Source organism: Pelmatolapia mariae, linkage group LG8 (assembly GCF_036321145.2).
Source record: "Pelmatolapia mariae isolate MD_Pm_ZW linkage group LG8, Pm_UMD_F_2, whole genome shotgun sequence".
Taxonomy (NCBI): domain Eukaryota; kingdom Metazoa; phylum Chordata; class Actinopteri; order Cichliformes; family Cichlidae; genus Pelmatolapia; species Pelmatolapia mariae.
Genome location: NC_086234.1, coordinates 16751050 through 16775875, shown reverse-complemented (window position 1 = coordinate 16775875; position 24826 = coordinate 16751050). Strand labels below are relative to the sequence as shown.

The 24826-nt window shown below is 40.0% G+C and overlaps 3 protein-coding genes across 4 annotated transcripts; all 3 read right to left on the bottom strand.

Moving 5' to 3' along the window:
* Positions 1 to 1918: 1918 nt before the first annotated feature.
* Positions 1919 to 5860, bottom strand: tbx6 (T-box transcription factor 6). Its single transcript, XM_063482235.1, has 8 exons — positions 5791 to 5860; positions 5073 to 5295; positions 4410 to 4677; positions 4175 to 4318; positions 3940 to 4010; positions 3796 to 3854; positions 3418 to 3697; positions 1919 to 3167 (listed from the first exon to the last, which is right to left on the bottom strand). The coding sequence occupies exons 1-8, from the start codon at positions 5858 to 5860 to the stop codon at positions 1919 to 1921; spliced, it is 2364 nt and encodes a 787-aa protein (XP_063338305.1).
* Positions 5861 to 8918: 3058 nt separating this feature from the next.
* nif3l1 (NIF3 NGG1 interacting factor 3-like 1 (S. cerevisiae)) lies at positions 8919 to 16027 on the bottom strand. 2 transcript variants are annotated; one of them, XM_063481301.1, is made up of 7 exons: positions 15999 to 16027; positions 14341 to 14936; positions 14062 to 14218; positions 11808 to 11931; positions 11515 to 11653; positions 10898 to 10981; positions 8919 to 10808 (listed from the first exon to the last, which is right to left on the bottom strand). In XM_063481301.1, exons 2-7 carry the CDS (start codon positions 14924 to 14926, stop codon positions 10624 to 10626), a joined length of 1275 nt encoding a protein of 424 aa, XP_063337371.1. In that variant the 5' UTR covers positions 14927 to 14936; positions 15999 to 16027; the 3' UTR covers positions 8919 to 10623. The 2 variants fall into 2 exon arrangements, with proteins under 2 accessions (XP_063337371.1, XP_063337372.1); XM_063481302.1 differs by having other exon boundaries at positions 15903 to 16013.
* Positions 16028 to 18868: 2841 nt separating this feature from the next.
* Positions 18869 to 21626, bottom strand: cabp5a (calcium binding protein 5a). The gene is made up of 7 exons (XM_063481300.1): positions 21375 to 21626; positions 21069 to 21118; positions 20856 to 20886; positions 20597 to 20740; positions 20345 to 20454; positions 20074 to 20221; positions 18869 to 19987 (listed from the first exon to the last, which is right to left on the bottom strand). The coding sequence occupies exons 1-7, from the start codon at positions 21412 to 21414 to the stop codon at positions 19959 to 19961; spliced, it is 552 nt and encodes a 183-aa protein (XP_063337370.1). The 5' UTR covers positions 21415 to 21626; the 3' UTR covers positions 18869 to 19958.
* Positions 21627 to 24826: the final 3200 nt, after the last annotated feature.

Here is a 24826-nt window from a genome sequence, read left to right as displayed (position 1 = left end):
TGTGTATAGATATCAGGTATAAGATATATAATCATGTTGAATCTAGTCTTTTTTATTGTCTTCTATAAATTCTAAAATAGATTTGTCTGCAATTCACGGCAGGAACCATGCATGGCTTCAGATGGTAGTCCCATTAATGTGGATCAAATTCAGTCAAATGATTGATCAAATGAGTTGTGTAATTTGTGGCCCATGTGATGTTACAGTAACGAACAGGAGAGAAAACTGTACACTTAACAAATGTTGAAAGCACCATTATATCTAGAGAAGGGTTGAGCTCAAACATCTGTTTCCCCAAAAGCCACGAAAAGCAGCCGAGAGAGGAAATGATTAACTGCTGCCTGCTGACGTCCTCGTCAAGTACCTCTGACTTGTTAGTCTAAAAATCCTGTTAATCCCCCAAATCTCTGCTCTCCCAGCCATAAAAGTACTCATAGCTGTCCACAAAATGATTGATGCTGTCTTTGTCTGCACTGTGGCAGAGATCAGTGACAGAGCTTTAACTGCTTCTAATCTTCTAGATCAGGGGTGTCAAACTCATCATCAAAGCTAAAACTTTTGCATAACAAATTATAAGGTAGAGTCATTTTCTGAGTAAAACTCAATGGAAAGAAGTAAAATTAAATTCTAAAAACTTTAACATATAAACCATCTATTTACAAAATACATTTTCACATTTGATTGAATGAATGGGGTGGAGCTTATTAGACATTCAATCCTGACCCATGTCTGAATATAGAAGATCAGATGTTTCCTGTTTAGTCTTCCTTGTAATTTACGTAACAGCAATTATGAGGTACACTTATATGAGAAAAATAAAGCTTTCAGTGCAGTTCTGAAACTGATTGTCGGCAAGTGTGAGCAACTCTGTAAATGCAGAAGGTTTGATAGTTTATTCTGGAACATTCAAGTGTGTGTTAACACAATACAATGATACGATTGTTAGTGCCCATCAGTCTGGAAAGTTCATGACAGAACATTCAGCAAAAGACTGAAAAAGTATGGCTTGTTTGGAAGGGTTCCAAGACCAAAGTTGCATCTGAACAAACCACAAGACTTCAGGAACAATGTCCCTTACTTTCGATAAGACCAAAGTGGAGATATCTGGCAATGTTTAGAGAAAACCAAGCGCAGGCATAACAGCAGAAACACCTCATACCAACTGTCGAACACAGTGGAGGAGGGGTGATGATTTGGACTTGTTTGCAACTACAGAACCTGGCAGTGCTGACATCTTTGGTTGCTAACTCGGGATATGTCTGCCTTTCTGAGTTGAGGCAGCTTTCCAAAAAAGACATTTCTGACTAGGAAGTCAGAATTTCTTTTGACTTTTTGAGGAACACACCATAAGTGACATCATGTTGGCAGCGTCCATCCTTTTTATACAGTCTATGTTTTCATTCAATGTTGATGAGAGTGGTAGGTTACACTGATTGTTTGGGGCTAATATGCATAGATTTTCCAACCAGTCCAACAGTCAAATTCAAGAAGACGATTTAAGGCAGAAATTCACTCAAGAGTGCTTGTGGATTTTTTTTTTTTCCGTTGTATCTCTAGTTTCTGGTCTTTACTTAAACTGGTCATATCTTCTTAGTAACTCCCCAAAGTCTCAGCTGGATATCTGACAAATCCTTCAAGCTACATACAAATATTACAGTCTTTGTCAGCAAAATATTTCAGTTGAAAAGGATTGAGTCACAAAAGCTTGAAAAAACAATATTTTATTTTTCACACTGGAATGAATATAGAAAAGAAAATCTTCAACAAGTATATACAAACGAGACCCAGTTTCATCAGTCTGTCAGCTGAACAGCTGAGAAGACACAGACGCACAAACACTGTGCACAACACTGTGCTTAAGCTAATTCTACAAATCACTGATTCCCCTAAAAGTTCATCCATATGAAAATACCATATTTCAAAACATTGGTCTTGTGCTCATTTCCAGGTAGGACCCCTGCGAGAGTGAGTGGCCATGTTGTTGCCTGTACAAGTGCCTGAATGGGATTGAGAGGGAGGGGTGAGGGTCCTGACATAGCCGGAGAGGGTAGGATTTAAAGGCGGGGTAGAGGGCTGGGTTAGGGGCGGAAGGGGGAAGTGACGGATCCAGCTGTGGGAGAAGAGATGGGTGGTGCCGTACCATCTCTGGACGATAAGGTGGTGCAGGATTAAATGGAGGCACTGCACCAATTTCAACAGCAGGATATGAGGGCGTAGAAGATGATGTACAAGGATTGTGTGCTACTGGCGGCAGTGTGGCAGCAGGGGTGACAGACTGCTGGAAAGAAGAAGCAACACCCAAGCAAGAGGAGGGTTGAAAAGGAGGATGAGGAAGGGTGGATGGTGGGTAAGGGAAAGAAGAGGGAGGAAATGCAGTAGCTGGAGCAAGTGAGGGAGCTTGAGCTTGGTGGGTCAGATTTGGGAGGTGGAGGGCAGGGTGGGCCGAGCTGGGAGACACATGGGAAAAAGGCAGACTTTGCATCTGTGGGGGAACAGATGGAGGAGCAAAAGATGTGGAAGAAGCATGCATGGGTAAGGAGCAAGACAGAGCTGGAGCTGGTGGTTGGTTTTGACTGGGGAAAGGCTGAGCAGTGCTCAGAGTGGGGCAGGGATTTGTTGGCGCAATATTTTGATACATAAACGCTGCAGAGCTTTGATCACTGGGTGAATCAGTGGCAAGAGGTCCGGCCTGTAGCGGCTGGCCAGGCTGGGTGAGCAGAGAATGAACAGCTACTTGCTCCTGGAGATCTGATGGACATGTGGTGGATGACGGGGCATGAAAAGAGGCATCAGTAGAAGTGTGGGGGCTGATGGTGTCTGGGACTGTATGGTAGTTGTTTGAGGAGGAGGAAGGGGAGGATGATGACGAAAGGAGTGGTTGCGGGGAGGTAGAGCTGGAAGGGGGTGGAGTGGGGAAGGTGAAGGAGGTCTGCTGCAGCGAGGGAGTGTTGGAGGTGGAAGAGAGTGCGGGGGAAGATGACAGAAGGGAGGGATAGTTGATAGGAGGGATGGAGGGCTGAGGATCGGATCTGTCCGAGGGGTCAGAGGCCGGATGGGAGGGGAAGGAGGAGGATGACTGAGGGAGCGGAGCAGAGGGGAAAGAGGAGGAGTTGACTTGAGCAGCAGGGAAGCTGGAGGTGTAGGCTGACTCAGTAATTGTGTCTGATCTGTGGAGGAGAAAGGAAATGAGAGCTTGAATAAATTTAGTGTTGTAATTTCTGAAAATAATAATAATCATCCATTAGAGATGTGTGTAAACCACATTTCTCCTAGTAGTAAGACTGAACCAGAAATTTTGACATTGCTAGGTTAGGTAATGTAAAGCAGAAATTAGACTAAAAATATAAAACATTATTCTTTGTATAGTCTTTCTATGTGAATCATGCTCATATCAATCTACATTCCTCTGCCTCCTACCTTTCAATCATACTATTTGCCTTCTCGCTTCCTGGCAGCTCTTGTATGCCACTGGCCAATGTGATGCTGATGTCAGACATCTGGGATTCCATAAACTCCTGGCCGAGGTCCAGTGACTGCTCCGGGACCAAAGTGTCCTGATAGGAGGTGTCCCCTGGTCTGAACCCACAGGAGGTTTCGGGCAATGCAGGCAGAGAGGCCAGAGCGAGGGCCTGCAGGTCTGCACCGGTTACTGGGGGCTGCTGCAGGAGCTCAGTGGAGTCGCATGGATCACAGTTCACTGATGGCAGACAAGTGGAAATGTTTCAAAATAAGAAATACATTACATTCATTTTTAAATTTTAAATGAAATTACTTAACGTGGCATAAATCCCTTACCTATATCTAAAGTTTCTGTCAAGACGGCAATTTTGCGTTTCTGTCTCGCATCTCTTTGTCTATAAAGAAAAAAGGCATTTAGATCCTGCACAACAATAGATGAATGTAGACTGTGAGTTTTTTGCTGCTTGTGTTGGGAATTACTTTTTGCTGTTCATGCCGTCTTCACGGAAGCCTTTAGCAAAGGGATTGGAGTTGATCTTAAGCTCAGTGATCTGAAAATAAACACAAAACACATTTAATATTACATTACATCTGTTGTTTGAAATCATGTTCTTAATGTTGCAAAGAATCTCTTATATATCAAATGAATGAGTGTCTCTGTGAGTCTGTTGCTTGGTAACACAAAACTCACAGTCAGAGCAGAAAATAACGGTACCTTGCTGTTCTGGTAGGCGGTGACGGTGATAAACTGGGTCTCGGGGAAAACAAAGGAGTGCTGCCCTCCACCCCACCTCAGTACATCCCGGGCTTCTATCACATGAATTCTGGGCTGGTATCGATGCAGAGAGTGTAGGATGATCTTTGAATAGAAGAAAAAGGATTAACTCAACATGCACCACTGAAGGTTATGTGCTGTATCTCCGCTAGACCTGTTCATGTGCAGTACGTACATGTCCCTGTGTGTCCAGGGTGTTGTTTGTGAGCTTGGCGTAGTGAAATGAGATGGTGCGGCTCTGCCAGTGGGCACCGGTGGCAGGAGAATCTGGGTGGATGAACACCCGGTCTGGTAGCCTCGCCTCTGCAGCTCCAACAGCTTGCCACCCACCACCTTGGAAACGATATCGGGAGTTGTCAACGGGAACAATATCCAGGAGGAGGATGTAACGGAGAGATGGATTCAGGCCCGACAGCTTCAACTTCAAACCAGGAAACATCCGTCTAAAAAAACAAAATGAAATAGGTTCAGGACACCAAATGTCACAGAAAACAGTAAATGAGAAGGGATTAGGAAAGAACTAAAACTGATGAAGGCAAGATGGGATGAAAACATTAAAAACAGACGAGTATAAATTTAGAAGAGATGGTAGACTGCTACGACCCATTTAGGAGGCCGCGACTTAACATGAAAAGTGCATTTATTTCCCCAAGATGGGCCGTGATATGACTTTGGGGTTTGTCTGGGATAAATTGCTACACCCCACAAATAAGGGCTAGGGTGTAAGGGGAGTAACACAGATGAAAAAAATAAACTGGAAGTATAGTTGCAGATGACTCGAAGGTCAAGGGTCAGTGGTCGTACATACAGCATGTACACTTCTACAGTAATCTCTCACCTGCCCTTCTTTGTGATGATCATCTCTGTCCCCACCGAGCTGAATTGCTTCCATAAAGACGAGTTCTCCAGCTCCATCTTCACCTCATCTTTCGGGGTTGTGGTTGCAGCCTCATTGGAGACGGGAGCAGGAGGAGGAGGAGCCAGTAGCCTTGGAGGCAGAGCTTTGGCGGCCACTTCGCATGCCGGAGGGAACAGCGGTATATGCACAGGTGCCTCCCGCTCTGTGGGAAAGAACAAATCCAAGAAAAAAAACTTTATTCAACTGGTGAAAGTGAAGCAAATATGGAGTCATATTTTAATTGTATACTTGTAAATTAAATATATTTAATTACTTGTACAAACTACTGAATTACTAAGTGTTCATTCAATCTTTTCCATCTGATCTAAAACCACTTTCATTTATTTTCAGGTGTACAAAAAAAAAAGGTTTAAAGAGTAAATTCTGTCTTCAGCACTTAACTGGAACTTTCAGTGCAAAAGTTTTTTAATGTAGTATTTCTGGTTTGGCTGCTGCATTAAAGGCCCCATCATGCCTTTGTCTTTGCTGTAGGGCATTAATATATTTGTTTTGTCATTTTCTAAGGACCTAAAAAGTGAGAAATTAAAAAGGTTCTAATTTACAAAAACATTTATTCCTTAACAAACAATTAAAAGTGTAAAATAAGACATCTGTTTATGTTTATTGCTGAAACATGAATGCATTCAGTCCCTCTCACCTCTGTAAAAGCAGTCTCCAATCCTTTGTGGTCCCAGAGTCAAACCAGGGAACATCTCCATGCTCAGCATAGTCCTTCTTGTCTGTCTTTGTCTCTTTATTCGTCCTCTTCACCAGATCCAAATTAACATTTCTTCAGCTCCTTTTGCTCTCTCCTGTTCCTCGTACAGATTTTTCTCTGCTTTCTATAACAACAAAAGTAGCTGCAACTAGAGAGCTTTTCTTAAAATTTTCACTCGACTTCTGACTCGTGCTCTTAACCATCGGCTGTCCTTTTTCTCTCAGAGCCCACAGGGCTGACGTGCTATCTTAAATAGGTGTGTGGGACTTCACACCTATGGCCAAATGGGCCCATTTTCACATAGATTTTTATTTGCCTCCCTGTCTCTCCTCCCTTTACCCTCAATTGTCATTTCTGTTCCAACAAAGAAAACAAACAACACTCGTCACATTGGAGGAAATCAGGGTTTACCTCAATATCTGAAAACACCGATTGTGATTTACTTTCCTTTATTCTTTTACTTACTCAGTGCACTGAAGATCATTATTTTACACACAAATCGGTAAACTATCTAACTATAGATGCATGGAAGGTAAAATATGCTAAATCACAACCATCAACAAGAACATGCATTAATGCATCAAGCACAGTCCAATACAACAGTCTACCCCTTCTTTATATTTTGTTAGGAAAATGGGAAATAGATCCAGCAATTGATTAAAACATACAAACATCCATGAAAATTTAGTATATAAGAAAAAAACAGAATTTTGACAATTCTATAATCAGTTTGAAAGCTGATATTTGGTATGACCACCTTTATTCTTTAACACAGACTGAATTTTCTTGGAAAGCCTTCTTGTCACTCCTTGACGTACTCTTCAGGAATACTTCTCAAGGCTTTTTGAAGGAAATTCAGAACGCTTCTTTGGATGATGGCTGCTTTATGTTCTGTTCTCTGTTAAGATGATCCCTCACTGCTTCAGTAATCTATGGCCAATCTATGGCTAATTATTATTATCTTTATCTTACGATATTACACATTTTGAGGAAACTGTTTTTGTGATTTGGCACTATATAAATAATACTGAACTGAACTGAGAGTGTTCCTTTATATGTTTTTTTTCTGTCCAAGCATGTTTTTACTGCATTGTCAGTGTATTTGAGATTGTTGTCATGCTGAAAAACAAAGATACTGCCAATCAGATGCTGTCCAGATGGTTTTGCACTGTCGCTCATAATCTCACTGTACTTTTCTGCAGTGCCATTAATTTTAAAAAGATCTCCAACACCACTGATGGAAATGCAGCCCCAAATCATGACAGATCCTCCACCTGTTTTACAGATGACTGTAGACACTCAGTGTTGTTCCTCTCTCCTGACCTCTTCTGTACATATTCATCAAGATTTGAACCAAAACTTTCAAATTTGGGTTCATCACTCCATAAGTGCTTCCCTTCCTTAAGAAAAGCTTCTTGATAGCAGATCTTTCACTGAGACAATTTCTGTTAAGGCTTCATTAACAATAACCTGAATGATGCATCTCTCAGGTCCTGTGTCAAGTCTTTTTTGGATATTTTATTCCCTATTCCTTAAGTACATGACTTTCAGATACTGTTTGTCTGCTGTAGATATGTTTTTTTAGACATGTCCCATCTTCTTTTGTCCTCCACCTGTCCAGTTTCCTTAAGTATTTTAAGGAAACACTGCACACCTTGCTAAGATATGCCAAGGTCGTGGCTAATAGCTCTTTAGATGCCTTTTTTATGCTTAAACGATTCATTAATCAGTGTAAAGAGGCATTCCTCTGAATAAGGTCAGGTACAGGGACTGGACAAAAAATGACCCAAAAAGCAGCCAAAGTGCAAAGAAAAGCTTCGAAAGACTTTCAGAGAGCCTCAACACCAATTTAAAAACTACATGGAAGTCTGGTGGTTCAAGGCATTTGCACAGTAATGCATGCAGGAGAAAATAAGTACATTTTTATTTTATTATAATTATTAACTATTTACTTTTATTGATTTTTGCTTGAAATTGTTTTTTACATTTATTGATGTAAATGCAGAATCATTTATACATAGTTATCATCTATCTATTTTTTTTAACTTTCTTAATTTTCTCTAATGAATAGTTCTTGGAAATGCAAAACTTCTTATACATTAAAGGAGTTTATTGCTTGGTCCCCTGGGGCTTTCTGATGACTTGATGACATGTTTCTTCCTCCCAGCAGGCTGCCTGTTAGGCTGTCTCAGCAGGGAGTCAGACCCTGACTTTAGGTGGAGGAGGACGACAGTTTGGCCAGTGGCTGCAGTTTGGCCACTAGACAAGTGTGACTGTCTAGAAGTTTATATGCAAGTTTGAATTTAGGGATTATGTGCCAAAACAATGGACCCGTTCAAACTGATTCACAGCGTCTTGATTTTTTGTGACTGACATTTCTTAAGCAGGCATGTAAATGTAGCTGTACCACAGGGTCATTACACTCATTTGCAAGCAAAAGTAAATGTTTTTGGATTAAATAATCATTAATAGGAATGGTCTGCACAGGATTTAATGAGTAAGAAATGGAGTAACCATAATTTGTTTAATAATTTTTGTAGTCTTGCCTCTGAACACCACTGCAGACGAGTTCAAATGATTAAAATGTGACTTTCAGCTTTAATTCAAGGATTTTTACAAGTTTTGCATGAACTGTTTAGGAGTTACAATCATTTTTATAGACAGCCTTTCATTTTCAAATGGTCAAAATTGGACAATTGATTGATAAGCAGTATCATGACCAGGTGAGGCCCTTTTCCTTGAAATTTAAACACAAAAAATAATTATAGCTGATGTTGATTCAAAATGTTTGAATTTTTTTTAGCTTTTCACTGTAATTTTAAAGCTGAGCCCCAAAGAGATGTCAGTGAAGCCTGTCATTAGATTGGAAAAACAAAATTATTTATCAGAGCAATAGCAAAAAATGAGGAGTGGAAAAATGCAGAAAATGAGCAACTTGACAACAAGTAAATGAAAACCAAGTCAAGGACACTCTGGAGAAGAGAAACCTTCATAAATGGAAAAATAAAGGGTTTGCAACAAGGTGCAAACCACTTGTTACACTCAAGAACAACAAGGCCGGACTGGACTTTGCCAGAAAGCACCTAAAAGAGTCTGCACAGTTGGGCAAAACAAAACAAAAAAAAACCCTTTTTGAACCGATGAAAACACTAGGAACTTGTACCAGAATAATGGGAACATTTAACAGCTGATGATCTGAAGCATACCACATTAGCTGTCAAACATGCTGGAGGCAGTATTATGGCATTATTATTATTATGGTATTGGTATGATATGGCTGCCAGTAGAACCAGGTCAGGGTGTTTCTTGATGATATGACTGCTGTTTGGAATAGCAGGATAAATTAAGAAGTGTACAGGGCTACAGTCTGCTCAGATTCAGCCACATGCTGCAGAACTGATGAACAGCACTTCAAAGACCCAAAGCAAACTGCTAAAGCAAACCAAGAGATCTTTGAGACAAAGAAATGGGATATTCCTCAGCACTCAAGTCAATCACCTGATCTCAACTCAACCCGTCATGCTTTTCAGTCCCACAAACAAGCAGCTACTGAAGGCTGAAAAGGCCTAGCAAAACGTCTCAAGTGAGGAAACATAGCATTTGTTGGTAACTGCAAAAGATTTTTATCCAAGCATGAATAATAATCCTTAAATTTAACATTATATCATTTTGTCCATGTCTCTGAAAAATGAAGGAGTGTTTTTTTATCGTAATTTCCAAACATTTAACGCGCATTTTAAGCCCATCATCTAAAGATGTCTGCACTTGGTTCACTCCACTGTGACAGTGTGCAGAAGCAAAGTATAAAAGTGAAATATTTTACTCTAAATTTGCATTTAAGTAAAAATACAGTATCATTTCATATCAGCATTTTTTCTTGCATGCAACAGTCCTCGCTCTGCTTTTCCTGATTAAGTTTGAACTCCTTGACTTGGTAAAGATCACAGAAAGTCGTCACAAGAAACTTTAGTTCAACAGGCTGCTGTTGAGTTTCATTAGACTTATTAACCAACAGTTTCCTCAACAGACTTTCAAATATAAATCAAATACAGATTTTAAAGCACATTACACTCTGCAGTTTTGCCTCACTATGCAGTATATTTATCCACCTCGTAGGGCTCAGTGGGAGAAGGAAACTCTCAAACTGACAGGCCTCAGACCTACCTGCTTGCACTATAAAAGTGACAGCTGGAGTCGGTTTACAGGAGCGAAGTATACGCGTTGTTCTAGCTGTTTTCCTTCTCCATTTGTGTGTTGTTAGGGATAAAAGCTGCTGAGGACTGAAAGGAAGCGGAGGTGTGAACACCACACTGAGAGAAAAGCCACTACCCTGATGGGGGGGCAGCGAAGTGTGTGATGTCTCCTAATGTTTTTATGAAAGAACAGGTGTGTCATAGGCGGTGCAGGCGTAAGACTCTGTAAAAGTCAATAATGAGGACTGTTACTAGTTTTGTTTTTGTTTTTAAGCCTCAGCAGTGGGGCAGGAGTACGTGCACTGAAGCAATACCAAAGGCCTGCTCTTTGACATGTATGTGCTAAATCGTTTGATTTCCAGCCATGTTTGTTCAGAGGTTAAAAGGTCATCTTGTTGAGAAGAACCTGTCACTTTCATTTATCTTTCACAAGTTATGAGATACATTAAAAAAAAATCCTTGTATTGCATCTTTGAATCTTCATAGCTGGCTCACACACAAAATGTCACACATATCTGTAGTAAAAAGCCATCTTTCAGAAAAAGATGACTTTTTACTACAACTTCCAATCAAGAGTCAGTCAGACGACCTCCAGAGGGTCTCTGTCAGACTTCGACAGGACCACTGTTATGCTATCGGGCAGGCGCACGGCTAGTCTCTCCCTGAACACAGCCAGGTAACCCCGCTCGCTGTTGCTGTGGTCACTGAGGATCACGCTGGTTCCTTTTGCCACAGCATCCAGCACTTCATGGTGGGACATCTCCCCTGAAAAAGGAGCATAATTACGTCTGCAGACGTTGCGATATGAAGACGTTTTAGTGATGTTTAAACTAATAAAATTAAATTTTTGTTACCTGTGACATAGAGGTCTGCCTTGACTCCATTCAGTACTGAGGCCCCTGACCCAGCACATACAGCCACAGTGCACACAGAGGACTCTGGGGGGAAAAAAAAAAAAACAGAATAGGGAGATGACTTTTCTTCTTTCTGTGTGGAGTTTGCATGCTCTCTCTGTTCCTCTGGGTGCTCCAGGTTGTTGTTCTGTTCATTGAGATTATCAGTGAATGTAAATTTTCTGTGCATGTGAGCGTAAACGATTGTGAAAGACTCCCAAACTGACCAGAGTGAACTCTGCCTCCGTACCTGTGTTTATGAACTCATGTCCTCCATGACTTTCTACTGCAGGGATCTCCAACTAATTTGACATCATGGGCCACATGCAGCCCACTTTGTTCTTAAGTGGGCTGAAAGAGCAAAACTACCCTTTCTGTCAGTGTAATGATATTGAACTACACATTTAATCCCACTTAATATAAGAAAAAAAGAGTGCAGAGCTAATGGATGGAAATTCTTGAACCTCCATCGACATTTCTACCCTTACTGCACCAGTGGTAGAAATTAAATTTGAGCATGTAACAATTGAACTATTCTAATTTAGTGACAGATTTGTGTGTGCCCACTCGTCTCTCACCCAGCGTCTGCCCCCACCCCAGAGCCAAACGGAGGTGACTCAAACCCAGGTGAGACTTCAGTTTTTGGACGGCTGCTCCGACAGTCACTGGCTGGCCCAAAACGCTGCGTCGGCCTTGGCCGTGGCCCAGGAGAGGGGGCTAAAGAAAAGATGAAATGTTACTAATACGAACAGAACAAGTTAATCATAACAATAGTCAGGAACTTTTTCCCTTTTAAGGAACTCCGTTTTTGTTACTTCTTATATCTCTAAAATAACTGCATGTTTCTTCAGATTCCTGTAACAGCCCATACCTTTTCTAACTTTACGATGCTGAGAGACTGGCTGGGAGTGCCGTGTCCTAACAGAGCCTGGACACTCGGGGTCAGTGCTGAGTCACAACAGGTTACGCTGACATGGATACCACTGCTGTCTGGTCTAATATGAAGAGACATGAACTGTTATTTACCAGTACAAAGAAACAAAAGACTTAATAACATCAGAGTGTACGATTTACATCCATTACATAAATGTCATGTCTCGATAGCTGAGCCATGAATTTTGAAAACGTTGGTTTCTGACTGTGCTAAGGTTCTTTCAGACCCTTTTTTCCATGTTTAATCCATGATTTACAACAGAAAAGCTTCTTTCCCAACTTAAAAGGCACTTTGAGTGATGTAAGTGTAGTACTGTGATTGGTCCGGGTGTGAGTGTCAAACACATAAATCGAACGACCACTAAACAAAGGTGACATTAACATCAGTAAAGCATTAGCCACGTAAACAACAGCTGTTAAAGCAAGGCTTAAAAAGAAGAGGAAAAAAAACACAAAGAAAAATCTGCAAATATATGCAAGGAGGAAGAAGAGAAATCCATCGTTAAGTTTGGATACATTATTAACAGAATCTTGCTGTTTCTAAAACAAGAAAAAAAGATTTAGATTTTGAATATGGTGTCTTATATAGAGAAAAAAAATCACACTAAAGTTGGATCAAAATGTTTTTCATTTTTCTTTTTTCCCATATTCAAACTTTAGTATGTGTAAAATTATTCACCCGACTTAGTTTTAAAAGGATATTATGTGCTTTATGCATGAGAAACTGTAAATAAAGTATCAGTCCTCTACAGTTTCTACAGCCTTAGAAATATGCTTTCAGTGATAGGATATCCAATTATTTTAAGGCCTTCAAGCATCCATATTCATAGTGCCATACTACCTGATATTTACCATAATAATGACCTTTTGGTTTTAGTTGGGAAAAGGGGCTAAACACAGCCTTACTTTCAACCCCTAAGAAATAAAATGTATAATATAGATCTCCAAAAGTTGAATCTGTTCATCTGGACGTAGCGTTTTGTGGGAGAAACGTTTCGTCACTCATCCAAGTGACTTCTTCAGTCTCAGCTGACTGCAGGTTTCCCCAATCTTATAAACAGTACATCTGCATAATGACTGAAACCAGCCCACTGAAGGAACAATGGGCTGGGAGGTCAGTTCCTTCATCATTAATATGCAAATTCTCATGACCATTGATCAACAACCACTGATCAAAGACCACTGATCAATGGCCATAAGTACCATTCACAGAGAGTTGGGGAATGGCTGCAATCACAGCATTGTAAGATGGCGAAAGATGTACCCTTAGGCCCCCTCCTCGATTCAGAGATGGTCTTTCCCTTTTCACCTAAATGGCCTCCTTGACTCCGCACTCAAACCAGCGTTCTTCCCTGTCCAGGATGTGTACATCCTCATCATTGAAAGAGTGTCCACTGGCCTGTAGGTGTAAATAGACTGCAGAGTCCTGGCCTGACGAGGTAGCTCTTCTGTTAGTGCCATCCGCTTCGCCAGAGGTTGTTTGGTTTCCCCGATGTATAAATCCTGGCAATCCTCCTGGCACTTAACAGCGTACACTATGTTACTCTGTTTGTGTCGGGGGACCCGATCCTTGGGGTGGACCAGTTTTTGGCACAGCGTGTTTTGGGGTTTAAAAGCCACAGAGACCCGGTGTTTAGAAAAAATGCGTCTCAACTGTTCCGATACTCCTGACACATATGGGATCACTACAGGTTTTCGCTTGGGCAGCGGTTGTCCTTCTCTACTGGATCGGCTAGAGCTTTCTTTAGGTGTCTTTCCAGCTTTGACAAAAGTTTGTTTATAAGATTGGGGGAACCTGCAGTCAGCTGAGACTGAAGAAGTCACTTGGATGAGTGACGAAACGTTTCTCCCACAAAACGCTACGTCCAGATGAACAGATTCAACTTTTGGAGATTTACTTTCCTGGATGATCGAGAATGCATCAAGATGTATAATATATTCATTTGAAGTTTCTGTAAGTGGTCCAAATGCAAACTGAAGCAAATCTTTGGTAATAGTTATAGTCCAAAAGCAGCTTTGGATTACCTGTGATGACTTCAAGTGTCTGCGGGTGATTTCCAGCTTTGATTTAAGCTAAACGCAAATTACAATAATGTGTGTTTGGAAGAAATAAATCAAAAGTAACACATATATGACAAAACTACCAAAATGGTCCTTGAATTTATTGCTAATCGGTGATGTCTGAACACAACCTGCTGCCTGAATGCTGTAGGGTCGTTCCATTGTCGCAAGCCTTCAGCTCCTCCATGATCATGTTTAGTTCCTCTTCGCTTCTGACCGTGAATTCCAGTTTGTGACTGTGGGAGGCGGCGCCGAAAAGCTGACTCAACACCGACACTTGACCGCTGCCTGATGCGACCAAAAAAAAAAAAGCAGTGGGGATGAAATGAAGGTCAGTGAATAAGCATCATGTTCATATCTAATCACTTTAAGTGCGAGCATCACATTTTACATTCAGAGAGACTTCTCACCAAGTCCTCCAACCAGCCAGTCGTTCACGCCTCCTTTCACGCAATCCCATGAAGTGTGAGGGGAAAAGACCGCTATGCCAGCCTCCACGGCCCGCACAGCCAGCCGCTGCTTCCAGTCTTTCTGAACCAGACGCTTGATTGGCCGAAACAACGGCGGGTGATACGAAATAATGAGATCGCAGCTCACAGCCACTGCTTCCTCCATGACGGCATCTGTGAGGTCATTGGTTAGCAGAATGGTCTTAATGGGCCGAGGTTTGCTCGGCTCCACCAGCAAGCCGACATTATCCCAAGACTCGGCAAGCGACAGCGGAGCAAGCTGCTCCAAAACCTGCAGAACTTCCTTTAACTCCATCAGACCGGACGAATGAGCTGAGGAGAAATTAAAAGACGGAGGAAGGCGAGCTGAGCTTTGTCTGCTAGGCAGGATGTGATGACTGTGGGTAGATGAAGGAAGAGAATGAAGGACGGATGAAAAGGCCGAAGAGCACAGAGCAGCTCGGGACTTAAAACTCTGTCTAGTCCAAAGTCTTCTACTGGTGAGCGAGAAAAATGTCCAAGAGAGATTTCTACATCCAGTCAACATCAGGGGAGATCTGTGTGGACAAAAAGAAATAACTAAATAATCATAAATGTTAGACATTCACAGATTCATATGTGACTGCAGGTTTTTGTACAAGACTGAAACTAACAACTGCTGAGCTATCATCTTCTTCTTCGTTCCAATGTCCACTTTAGGCATTCACCACAGTGGATCATCTGCCTCCATCTCACCCCATCTCTAAAATCCTCATCTGCATGACCTCCTTCACTACATCCATGAATCTTCTCTGTGGTCTTCCTCTTCTCCTACTGCCTGGCAGCTGCATCTTCTATATTTTTTGTCTAATATATCTACCTTCACATATGTACCTCTGCTCCTGGCAGCTTCACTATCACACAGTGTTCATCTTTATCCCTCTGTGTCCCTCTTTGTAATCTCTATACCTCCACAGGTAGGCCATGAGGATTCTACTGATTTCCTCTTCAAATTATTAGATGTCCTGTCTATGCTGAGTCTATTCTCAGTCCCAGCCTGTGCTGCTCACACTGACACCTTCAGATCTCAAATGCACTGAATGTCTGACATTTTTAAAAGGAAAAATTAACTTAAATAATTGGATTAAGTTATTAACTTAATCCAGTGATCGGTTTTGTATGGTTTTATACGCATTTCCACCTGTCCATTTCCATTTCCACATGGATACACATGTTGTTTCTGCCTCGCTTAAAGACTCCATCCAAAGTTAAACACTAATAAGAACAGTTAGCAACAAATGCAAACAGACGGCTTAAGCGTACAATGTTTTAGTCCGGAGCAAATCATTTAGTAAAAGCCACATACATGCACTTTATGATTATTATGAACCTTATTCATAGACTTAAAACCAGCAGCTTTGAGTTGTGACAGCTGCCAAGCGTGCAGCTAACAGCAGAGCTAGTTAGCTGCCATTAGCTGCCACAGTAAACCGTCCTTTAACGTCAACACACCAGCATGTAGATATGTGCACGACTCAACTTACTGTCGCTTGTTTCTGACGGATAAAAATATTAAAAACACTATGGTTTTCAGTTTTTAGCTAAATATATTCTGGTGTAGTGGCAGAGGCTTCACTTACTGCAGAACTCGCAAGATGTCCCTTTTCGGCTTCCGTCCGCAACAGGTTATTTTTTTCTTTTTGACTTAATGAATGAATTTATTTATTTATTTATGGGGTCAAGTTATGTCTTTGGTCTTGACCATGAGCACATATACATATAACTTATAAACTAAGTAGTATAAATTAGTTATAGTAAGTATTATAAAGTAAGTTTTATTTAACGTATATACTTTCTTCTTCTTTTTTATTTATCACCCAAAAACTGGCCATTACGCCATCGACAAAGAAACTAAAACTTACATATAGGAAGGACTGAGCGCATGTGAAACAATACAAAGAGGAAAATAGAGAATAACAATGAATAAATGATATTAACATAATTACAAGTGATATTAATTCAGCCCAAATGAAATAAATAAATAATAAAAAATAGAAACAGAGCTTTGTAAATGTTCAATTTTTTTTGACTTTTTAAAGTTTCACATATCCTTCATAAAATTTGGAGAAAGGTGGTTTTCATATTCAGGAATCTGCATCGATGAATAAAATAAACAGTATTATCAAGACTTTGTTGAACTCCAGCTTGGGAAAATTTGGTTATATATTTGGTTTGGTTTTGGATTTTTGTGGGAAAGAGTGACTGGTGTTTTACTCCCCTTTTTATTGTCCTCTGTTTGGCATTTGTGTACATCTCTTCTATAATTGGTTTCAGTGCTGCAGAGATTGTTGGACGCTGATAGAAAAGACCTCCTGTGTCATCTTTAGTTCACCCCCAGGTCTTATTGGTCTACACCTGAAGGCGCTCTGGCGTGACTCTGATGCAAGATTAGAGGCCGTGTCCATTATGCTGACAAGTTTCCTCAGCACTGAGAGGACAGAAGGTGATTTCCTTAAGACCGTATTGAGTCAATCAGCTGTGGTGTCCCAGTACGCTACAGCATAAAAAATATGACGCTGGCCACCAAAGAGTAAGAAAACAACAGATGCATTGAAAGATTCACAAGTAGCTCACTGTTTAGCTACAGTATTCATTTAAAGGAACACAACTTGTGCACATTTTTCAAACAGAGGCCAAAAGGAAGTTATTTAGCTGAAGGTGAAGCAGCTTACTGATCTCTTTATTACAGGTCGCACGTCAGTAAGACTGAGACACACAGAATTCCCTCATCACTCACTTCTCCTGCCCCACTCAGTTCTTTCTTTTTCCATTAAGGTAGTGCAAATAGCGACAGATTTGTAGAAGTATTTGTAGCAGTGAAATAATGAAATAACAACATTTCATTGTTATTTCATTATTCAAATCCCAAATCTTTGGGATCAGTTAAGAAAAACAATATTTCTCAAGTCGTTACGGTTCGCTTTAGTGTTTTTTAACAACGAGCTTCCCGGTGTTTATAGCGCTGGTGTTATGCAATATTGTCTGTACACAATGTTACAAAACAAATTCACAGATTAACGTGAGCAAGCAACAACTGGATGACTTTGATAAGCTGTATTTACTCTCACAGGGCAGGTGCTCCAGCAGCAGATAGCCCGCAGTGCATCTGACTCTTCTCAGAAAGATTAAAGCTAACCAAATGAAATCTGCCTGGGGAAGGGGCTATCAGTGCAATAAGTTAAAATGGTAAGGGTTGTTGTTTTTTGTTTTTTTTAATGTGTCTGGCTGAGAAGAAGTCATTGGGTATAGAGGCTACATCAGAATTGAGTCTGAGAGCAACCAAGAGAGAGATTACTGAGGATTAATGCAATAAAGGTTGATGCTGGATGTTAGAGGGATCAGGAAGGATCAGGGCAAAGGCCAGCCAGTGAGCATTACATCATCAGATTCTTCCTCTGGACTCATCAGCCCTCGCTTGGCACTACATCCGTAAGGTTAAATGTGCACCCAACCCTCCTCTTTAAACACCCTCACTTACATTAGTGTGCCATTAATAGCAGTGAAATCTTGTCACTTTTTTTTTGTTTCAGTGTCTCTCTGAGTCCCAATCCACATAAAAGAACAATCATTTCAAAATAAAAGTAATAATAATAATACTAATAGTAATAAAAGACCAGATATTTTGTTGCTTATCCATTAAGCATACCAGCAGAGCGAACACTCTCTCTGTGGAGCATCATTCACAGATGTGTGTTTAGTAATTAGGTTCACTTTTGTTCATTGGCAGCATAAGTCCTCATGCCCCATCTGTCTGTCTGTTTGATGCTGTGCCCAGTTTGTCGTGCAGCAACATCTGCCTGGCTGGTGTTCCCCAAATGTGACAGTACAGTGTGTCCCGTAGCACATCCCTGAATTCAGTCCCAATATTTAATCCGAGCCGCGCACGCTGTGGATCGGTATGACACAATTACTGATCACCAACTGCAAGAATGAATCAGTCCACAGGTTAAAAAAAAAAAAAAAAAAAAAGTGTTCACGTGCCTCTTTAATACTTTTAAGCTCCTCTCTGTGTTTTATGTCCATATTTCCATGAAGTTCCCAACTTACAGAGAGTATTAACCTCAAATAATGGCTTAGACTGTCTCTCTAAAAGGACACATTCTGGGACACGAACCTCTTTTTTTGTTTTGGGGGAGGTTTTTTTGCTCTTAATACCTTTAAATCTGTTATGCATCAGTCACAAAATCCCACATTTCTGCCTCTTTTCAGTGACACAGTTTCTTAGTGTCCTTCCAAAGTTTTTATTCAATCCTAGTAGAGCAGAGTCCCTAAACTTTTTCATGTTTAAATCACTTCTTTCTGGCGTGAAATGACTGCACATTACTGGAATGCAAAAAGTCACAAGGACAATATGGTCTACGCTTAAATGAGTCAAGTGTCTGTGGGTTCCTTTCAGGCAGACACGTAGAACTTTCTTGTTCCACAGATACTCCTGAATCCTTTTCAGATGTTCAGATCAGATGTTTTATTTTGTGCTTTGCCAAAGAAAAGCAGATCCATGTTACTGCTTCACTTGTTGAAAGTTAGTTACAGATTACCTAATACAACCAGCTCAGGTTAATAATGTACAGTACAGTAGTGACTTAACTTTACATCCTGCTTTGTTGTAACATTGTTTAAATGGTAAGAATAATTTAATAACAATACAAATATAAAAACAATTCCATTTCAACAAACTTCCACTGTATACAGTATATATCAGGGTTGTCAAACATGAGGCCCAGGGGCCAGAGTGGGCCTGGCAAAGACTACAATCTGGTCCATGAGATGCCTTTGGAAGATATGCATACATTTTTGGACTTTTAATGTATTGTAACAAGTTTTGGAGTTTTTTCCTGCTGATGAAGACTTTCCTCGTGCCCATTCATTCTACACCAAAGTAATTAAGTAATAGGTAAACAATTAAACACAGAAAGGTTACAGAAGAAATAGAAGTTTCAGTTTTTTACAATAAGTCCACAAAAAAGGACACTATGTGTGAAGTAACAGGAACTTTCTGATTTTTTCTGTAATCTTACACAGTTATTTCTCACAATCTAAGCCAAAAGAGATGCTGAAAGGTTTCTTTCATTTACCACAGCATTATTTCTTTATCATGTGGAAAAACTGAGACATACTTGGACTTCTTTTTCTTATATTAACCCTTTATTGACCATGGGCCCACCGGCGGGCCCATTTTACAGGTAAATTTGAGGGCCGGTCAATAAAGGGTTAAGATATTTCAGTGATTAAATATATACTTAGACTTCTTTCCACTGCCCACTAGGATCAAAGTGAACTAAATGAGTTTGACATCCCTGATATATATGATGAAACATAACAACAGAGTTTTGGTTTTTTTTAGCACTCTTATGCTTGAAAAATCATTACAAATTGTTATTCTTTGCATAGCTATAAAATCCACTCTGAGATCAGTCTGATATTGCTTGTTTTGAGCATCTAATTTTAACATTTGCAAGCCCAGAAAAGAACAGCATCAGTGTTAGTGCGTGTTTGCAGAGGTGCAAATGAATGTTCCTGACTGGCCTTGTCCTCGACCGTCATTGATGGGACATCATTCTGACAAATTCTGCAAAGGAGAAGAAGACGTGGATCAGTTGCTTCACTTCACTGCACTGTTACTCTTTACTGATGTAAGAGAAAGACAGTCTGTACCTTCAAAATCTACTGTGCCATCCCCGTTGTCATCGGCCTCTTTCACTATGGCATCGATTTCTCTCCGGCTCATGTGCTCTCCCATCAGCTTTATCATGGCTGATCGCAGCTCCTCCGTTGTGATCTCGCCATCTCCATCCATGTCAAACTAACAAGAGGCAGCAAACAGCAGAGAGCAGCTTTTAATCACAGCTGTGATGATAATGATCGCCATCTGGCAGTCTAGAACGCAGGTGGCTGGAAAGTTTCAGAAAAAGCTCTTTACTCTCACCTCTTTGAAAGCGTCTTTCAGCTCCTTCATACCGATCATTCCAGACGTCTCTGCCAGAAGTTTCGGGGCCATCAACTCCACAAAGTCGTCAAAGTCGACTCTGCCACCGACTAGAGGGGAAAAAAGGTTTGACATGTCTGTGGGCTTTTCTGTCTCTCATCAAATCTAGATCAAAGCAATGAAAACAGCCGCTAACTATGGGATTCCTCAACGAATTCAACTTTTAAACAAACACTTTTTTTAAGGACTCACGGTTCATGTTGATATTTTGGCTCAGCTCGATCAGCTCCATCTCAGTGGGCATATAACCCATTGTCCTCATCAGGTTGCCCAGGTCCTTACAGCTGATCAGCCCGTCCTTGTCTTTATCAAACTCATTGAATGCATCACGCAGCTCTGGAGAGGTTTAAAGTAAAAAAATCAAATCAAAAAGTAAAATGTGCAAAGTGTACAAATGTAGGTAAAAAAACAATAACGTAGTCATAAAAATGAGAAAACAAAAAAATATTACCATCAATCTCATCATCAGCCAGCTGTCTTGTCTGCACAAAGAAATAATAATTGCTTAACTTCAGTATAATATGAACATTAAGAAGAAACACTGTGCTCTCTAACTACTTATGAATGCAGCAGTTATCACAATCACACAATCACAATAGCGGTTTACATTTTCCAGCACAAAATCCATCAAAACAATAATTAAATTCCTGCAGCTTATACTTACAATGTTTTTCCCTCCCCGTAAGAAAATACACGCTGCCCCCAAGCTCATTTCTGCAAGAGGAAATACAGATGTACTTTTATGAAATGTCAGGAAATCACTGACACACGATGTAGAGCTTGGTGGGTTTTGCTATGAAAACACTACTGCTGAAAAAAAGGTCTATTCACACAATAATTAGTCCAATAATTAGTCCAATAAACTCTTGCAATAGTATAAACATGTCATTTATATATACTGTTATAATTTCTTAAAAACTTTACAGGTTATTGACATCTTCTAAATAATAAAGTTTTAAAGAGATGTTACCTTCCTCAGATGAATTCTGTTTGTCAGCCAAACGCATCATACATAAGCTCTCTGGAGCTGAGGACCTGCAGCTGACCTGTGCAGTGCAAAAACACCCTGCCTTCCTCCTCTGCCTTAGTCTTCTCAGTGTAAGCGCTGTCTCTGATTAACCGCAACAGCTTGTGCCTCTCAGTGAGTCGCGACCCTTTGTGCCCAGACTGCCAGGATGCTTGGAAATTGTATGAGGGTGTGTGTGGGTGTGTGTGGCTGCATCCAGAGTTGTGGGGAGGAGTCAGCGGTGTGACCGGAGGAAAGCGGGATCAGGGATGAAAGAGATGATGCCCTGGTTTCCTGCTGAGTGGTGACATCACAAACTTTACTGCTATCTGAGCCCAGAGCCGACCAAAAATATGCGATATGATGAAGTCAGCTAAGAGGTGCTTTTCTATGCATTGAAGTAATGACAGTGTCCTTCTCCAACTCACTCATGTTTTATGCAGGAGATGCAACACGAGCCTATCATTGTGAATAACTGTTTCAAGTGCAGCATAAAAGAACCAGGGCTATCACTCACACCTCCACTTTATAGCCATTTATTTGTCAGATACTCATAATTAATGATTTATTATTAGTTTAAAAATTTTATGAACCTGAAGTAACATCTACAATTTGCTTTTCTAGGTCGAAAAATGTTGGTGACAAATCTACGTTTGAAATCAGCAAAAGTTTTATTTTTAATCAGAACAGTTTGTTCTGTGTGTAGAATTATCAACTGATTAACAAAGAGGCTCAGAAATACAAAGCACCAAACTTTTTTCATTAATTTATATTTTAAATGCTTCTCATTCCAATATTTAAGTTTTTATATTTGCATATCTATTTATTTATTTATTAGTTGGTTTATTTTGCTTATTGCCCTTTTGTGTGTGTTTAACTGTCACAGTGGTCTCTCACCTCTGTGTGAATAACAGGCTCATAAAATCACCACATAATAATGTAGTAATCTCTTTTAATTTGTAATCATTTCAGAATCTAAAGTATTTCTTAAAATTCCTGCAACACTTTAAATGTTTTAAATTTAACAGGATTTTGCTTTTCAGTGTTCTCAGTGTAACTTTGGGGGAAATGTCATAATTGAAACAGAACTACAAGCATGTCTTTGGACAAACTGATATCTGAAAGTAAAAAAAAAAAGTTATATACTGCAAAATCTTCTCATCAGGACGCTAACAGGGAATTCATATGAAGTTAGCAGCAAAAGTCAGTGTTCATCAAAGACTACAAATAAAGTTACATGTTTATGATTATTTATTGTTTCTGGATTGTATGGCTTTATTTATATTTTCTGCTGCAGAACACGTGACAGTAACACAATAAAAGAATAGATGGTCATTTGGCTCATTGCTCTGTTGTTCCAGCCCTGAGTATTTTCAAAGACATCAGAGTGAAACAGATTTTTGAAGTATTAAAGAGTCACAGGCCGATTACAGCTATTATCCCACTGTGTGATAATCTGCACGACTATTACATTTGAATGAAGAAAGGGATTTGCGGCTGTGTTTGAGGTTAATAGTCAACACAGAGGTTTAAAATAGCATTTTATTTTATGTTCATTTTATGTGTGTGTGTTCCTGTCTATCTGTCTTTGTGAGGATCGAAATCTGCATTCTACTATACTTGTGAGAACCAACAGTCACTTCTGAGGACACACATGCCAGTCCTCATAAGTTTGAAGGCCTTTTTGAGGCTCAAAATGTGGTTTTAGTGTCAGGGTTACAATTAGGTTATGGTTAGGTTTAGGGTAAGGGTTAGGGTTAGGCATTCATTTTTAATGGTTAGGGTTAGGGTAAGGGGCTAGGGAAACCATTATGTCAATGAAGGTCCTCACTAAGATAGCTGAACGGGCTTGTGTGTGTGTGTGTGTGTGTGTGTGTGTGTGTGTGTGTGTGTGTGTGTGTGTGTGTGTGTGTGTGTGTGTGTGTGTGTGTGTGTGTGTGTGTGTGTGTGTCTTCATTTGTTTTGCCAGTTTGTGGTCTCTGACAGTTTTTTTTCCCCCTGTAGTGAAGCGATATTCCAGGGCCCAAAAAATCATTCTCACTTACTTGGATTACTTTTTTATTTTCTTCGTCCTGTTTCACATCAGTTTCTTGAAATTGTGCTATAATAACAGTCTGAGTTTAATTGGTGATTGGACTGCACTATTCTTGTGTGCCAGGCCAACAGCACTAACTGACACAGAGCATGTTTTTCTGGGCTCAGTTCTTGGTTTTAAGGGTTTGAAGTAGAAGATGGGTGCCCTTGGTCTAACTTTGCTCTACATAAATTCATTGCTGTGTTTTTTTGTCGCTGTTAAAAATGTATCTGTTATTATATTCAGAGATCAAGTAAAGTGACTTTCACCTGTTCTGTTATTCACAAGAAGTCGCCACAGCGGGTAACTCCACATGTTTGACAGGCAGAGTTTTTACATCACATGCACATCCTGATACAACCCCAAACGGATTTGTGTGTCCTTCTGGGATTGAACCAGAGATCTTTTCTTTGTTAGGGAAATGTGAAAACCAGCTAACTGTAAAGCCTAGTATAGAGGCTTTTCTTTAAATTATAAGTTTAGTTATGTGCAGATCTCATATATAGGTATAACAACATCATTCGTTTCTTTTTCCTTTCCTTTATTCTTTTATTGTTGAAGAAATCTGTTTATCCCTGTCAATCACAAGATACTCGAACAACAAAGCATATCCTGCTTCATCCTCCTTTTAACAGGGACCATCATTTACTAAATAAATATCACGTTGTGTTCATGAACACCTACCCCAACCGAGGTCATAAGCCCATCAGGAAAAAATCTGTTTTTATTACAAACAATATGTTTGAAATGTGTTTAGCACATTAAAAACACTGTAATTAGCAGTAAAGCTACACTGCTATTGCAGGTTTAATATTCTTAAACTAACAATAATATTTGTTATGCTGCAAAAGAAAATCACAAATACTGTAAAACAGAAAAATACACTGTATAAGCAAAGCTGAGTAATGAGCTGCCAGAGTTACTGCTGCTGCTCAAAACATTTTCCTCTGTGTTGAACCTGCTTCACATGTCCCATAAATGTCTTTAATTGTGATTTAACAGTGTTCACGACATCTTCAGGTTTCGTGTGGGGAGAATTTTGCTTCTTGTTCTTCTTTTTTTTAAATAGAATATTAAATTCCACATATGAGTAATTTGTATAATGTACATCAGGTATGTTTTTTCCAATTTATTTTGGTTCTTCAGGGGAAGAAAAATCACACTGATTATATAGAAGTCTCAAAAACCCACAAAACCTTGTGTATCAAACATGATACACTAGCTTTAACAGCTAAAATGTCGCCATAAGTGACAAATATGGCTGGATAGTTTGTTTGCTGAAGCTCTTTATCTAAACAGCTTGGGGGGGGGGGGGGGAGTGTTCCACAAAAACCATGTAAAT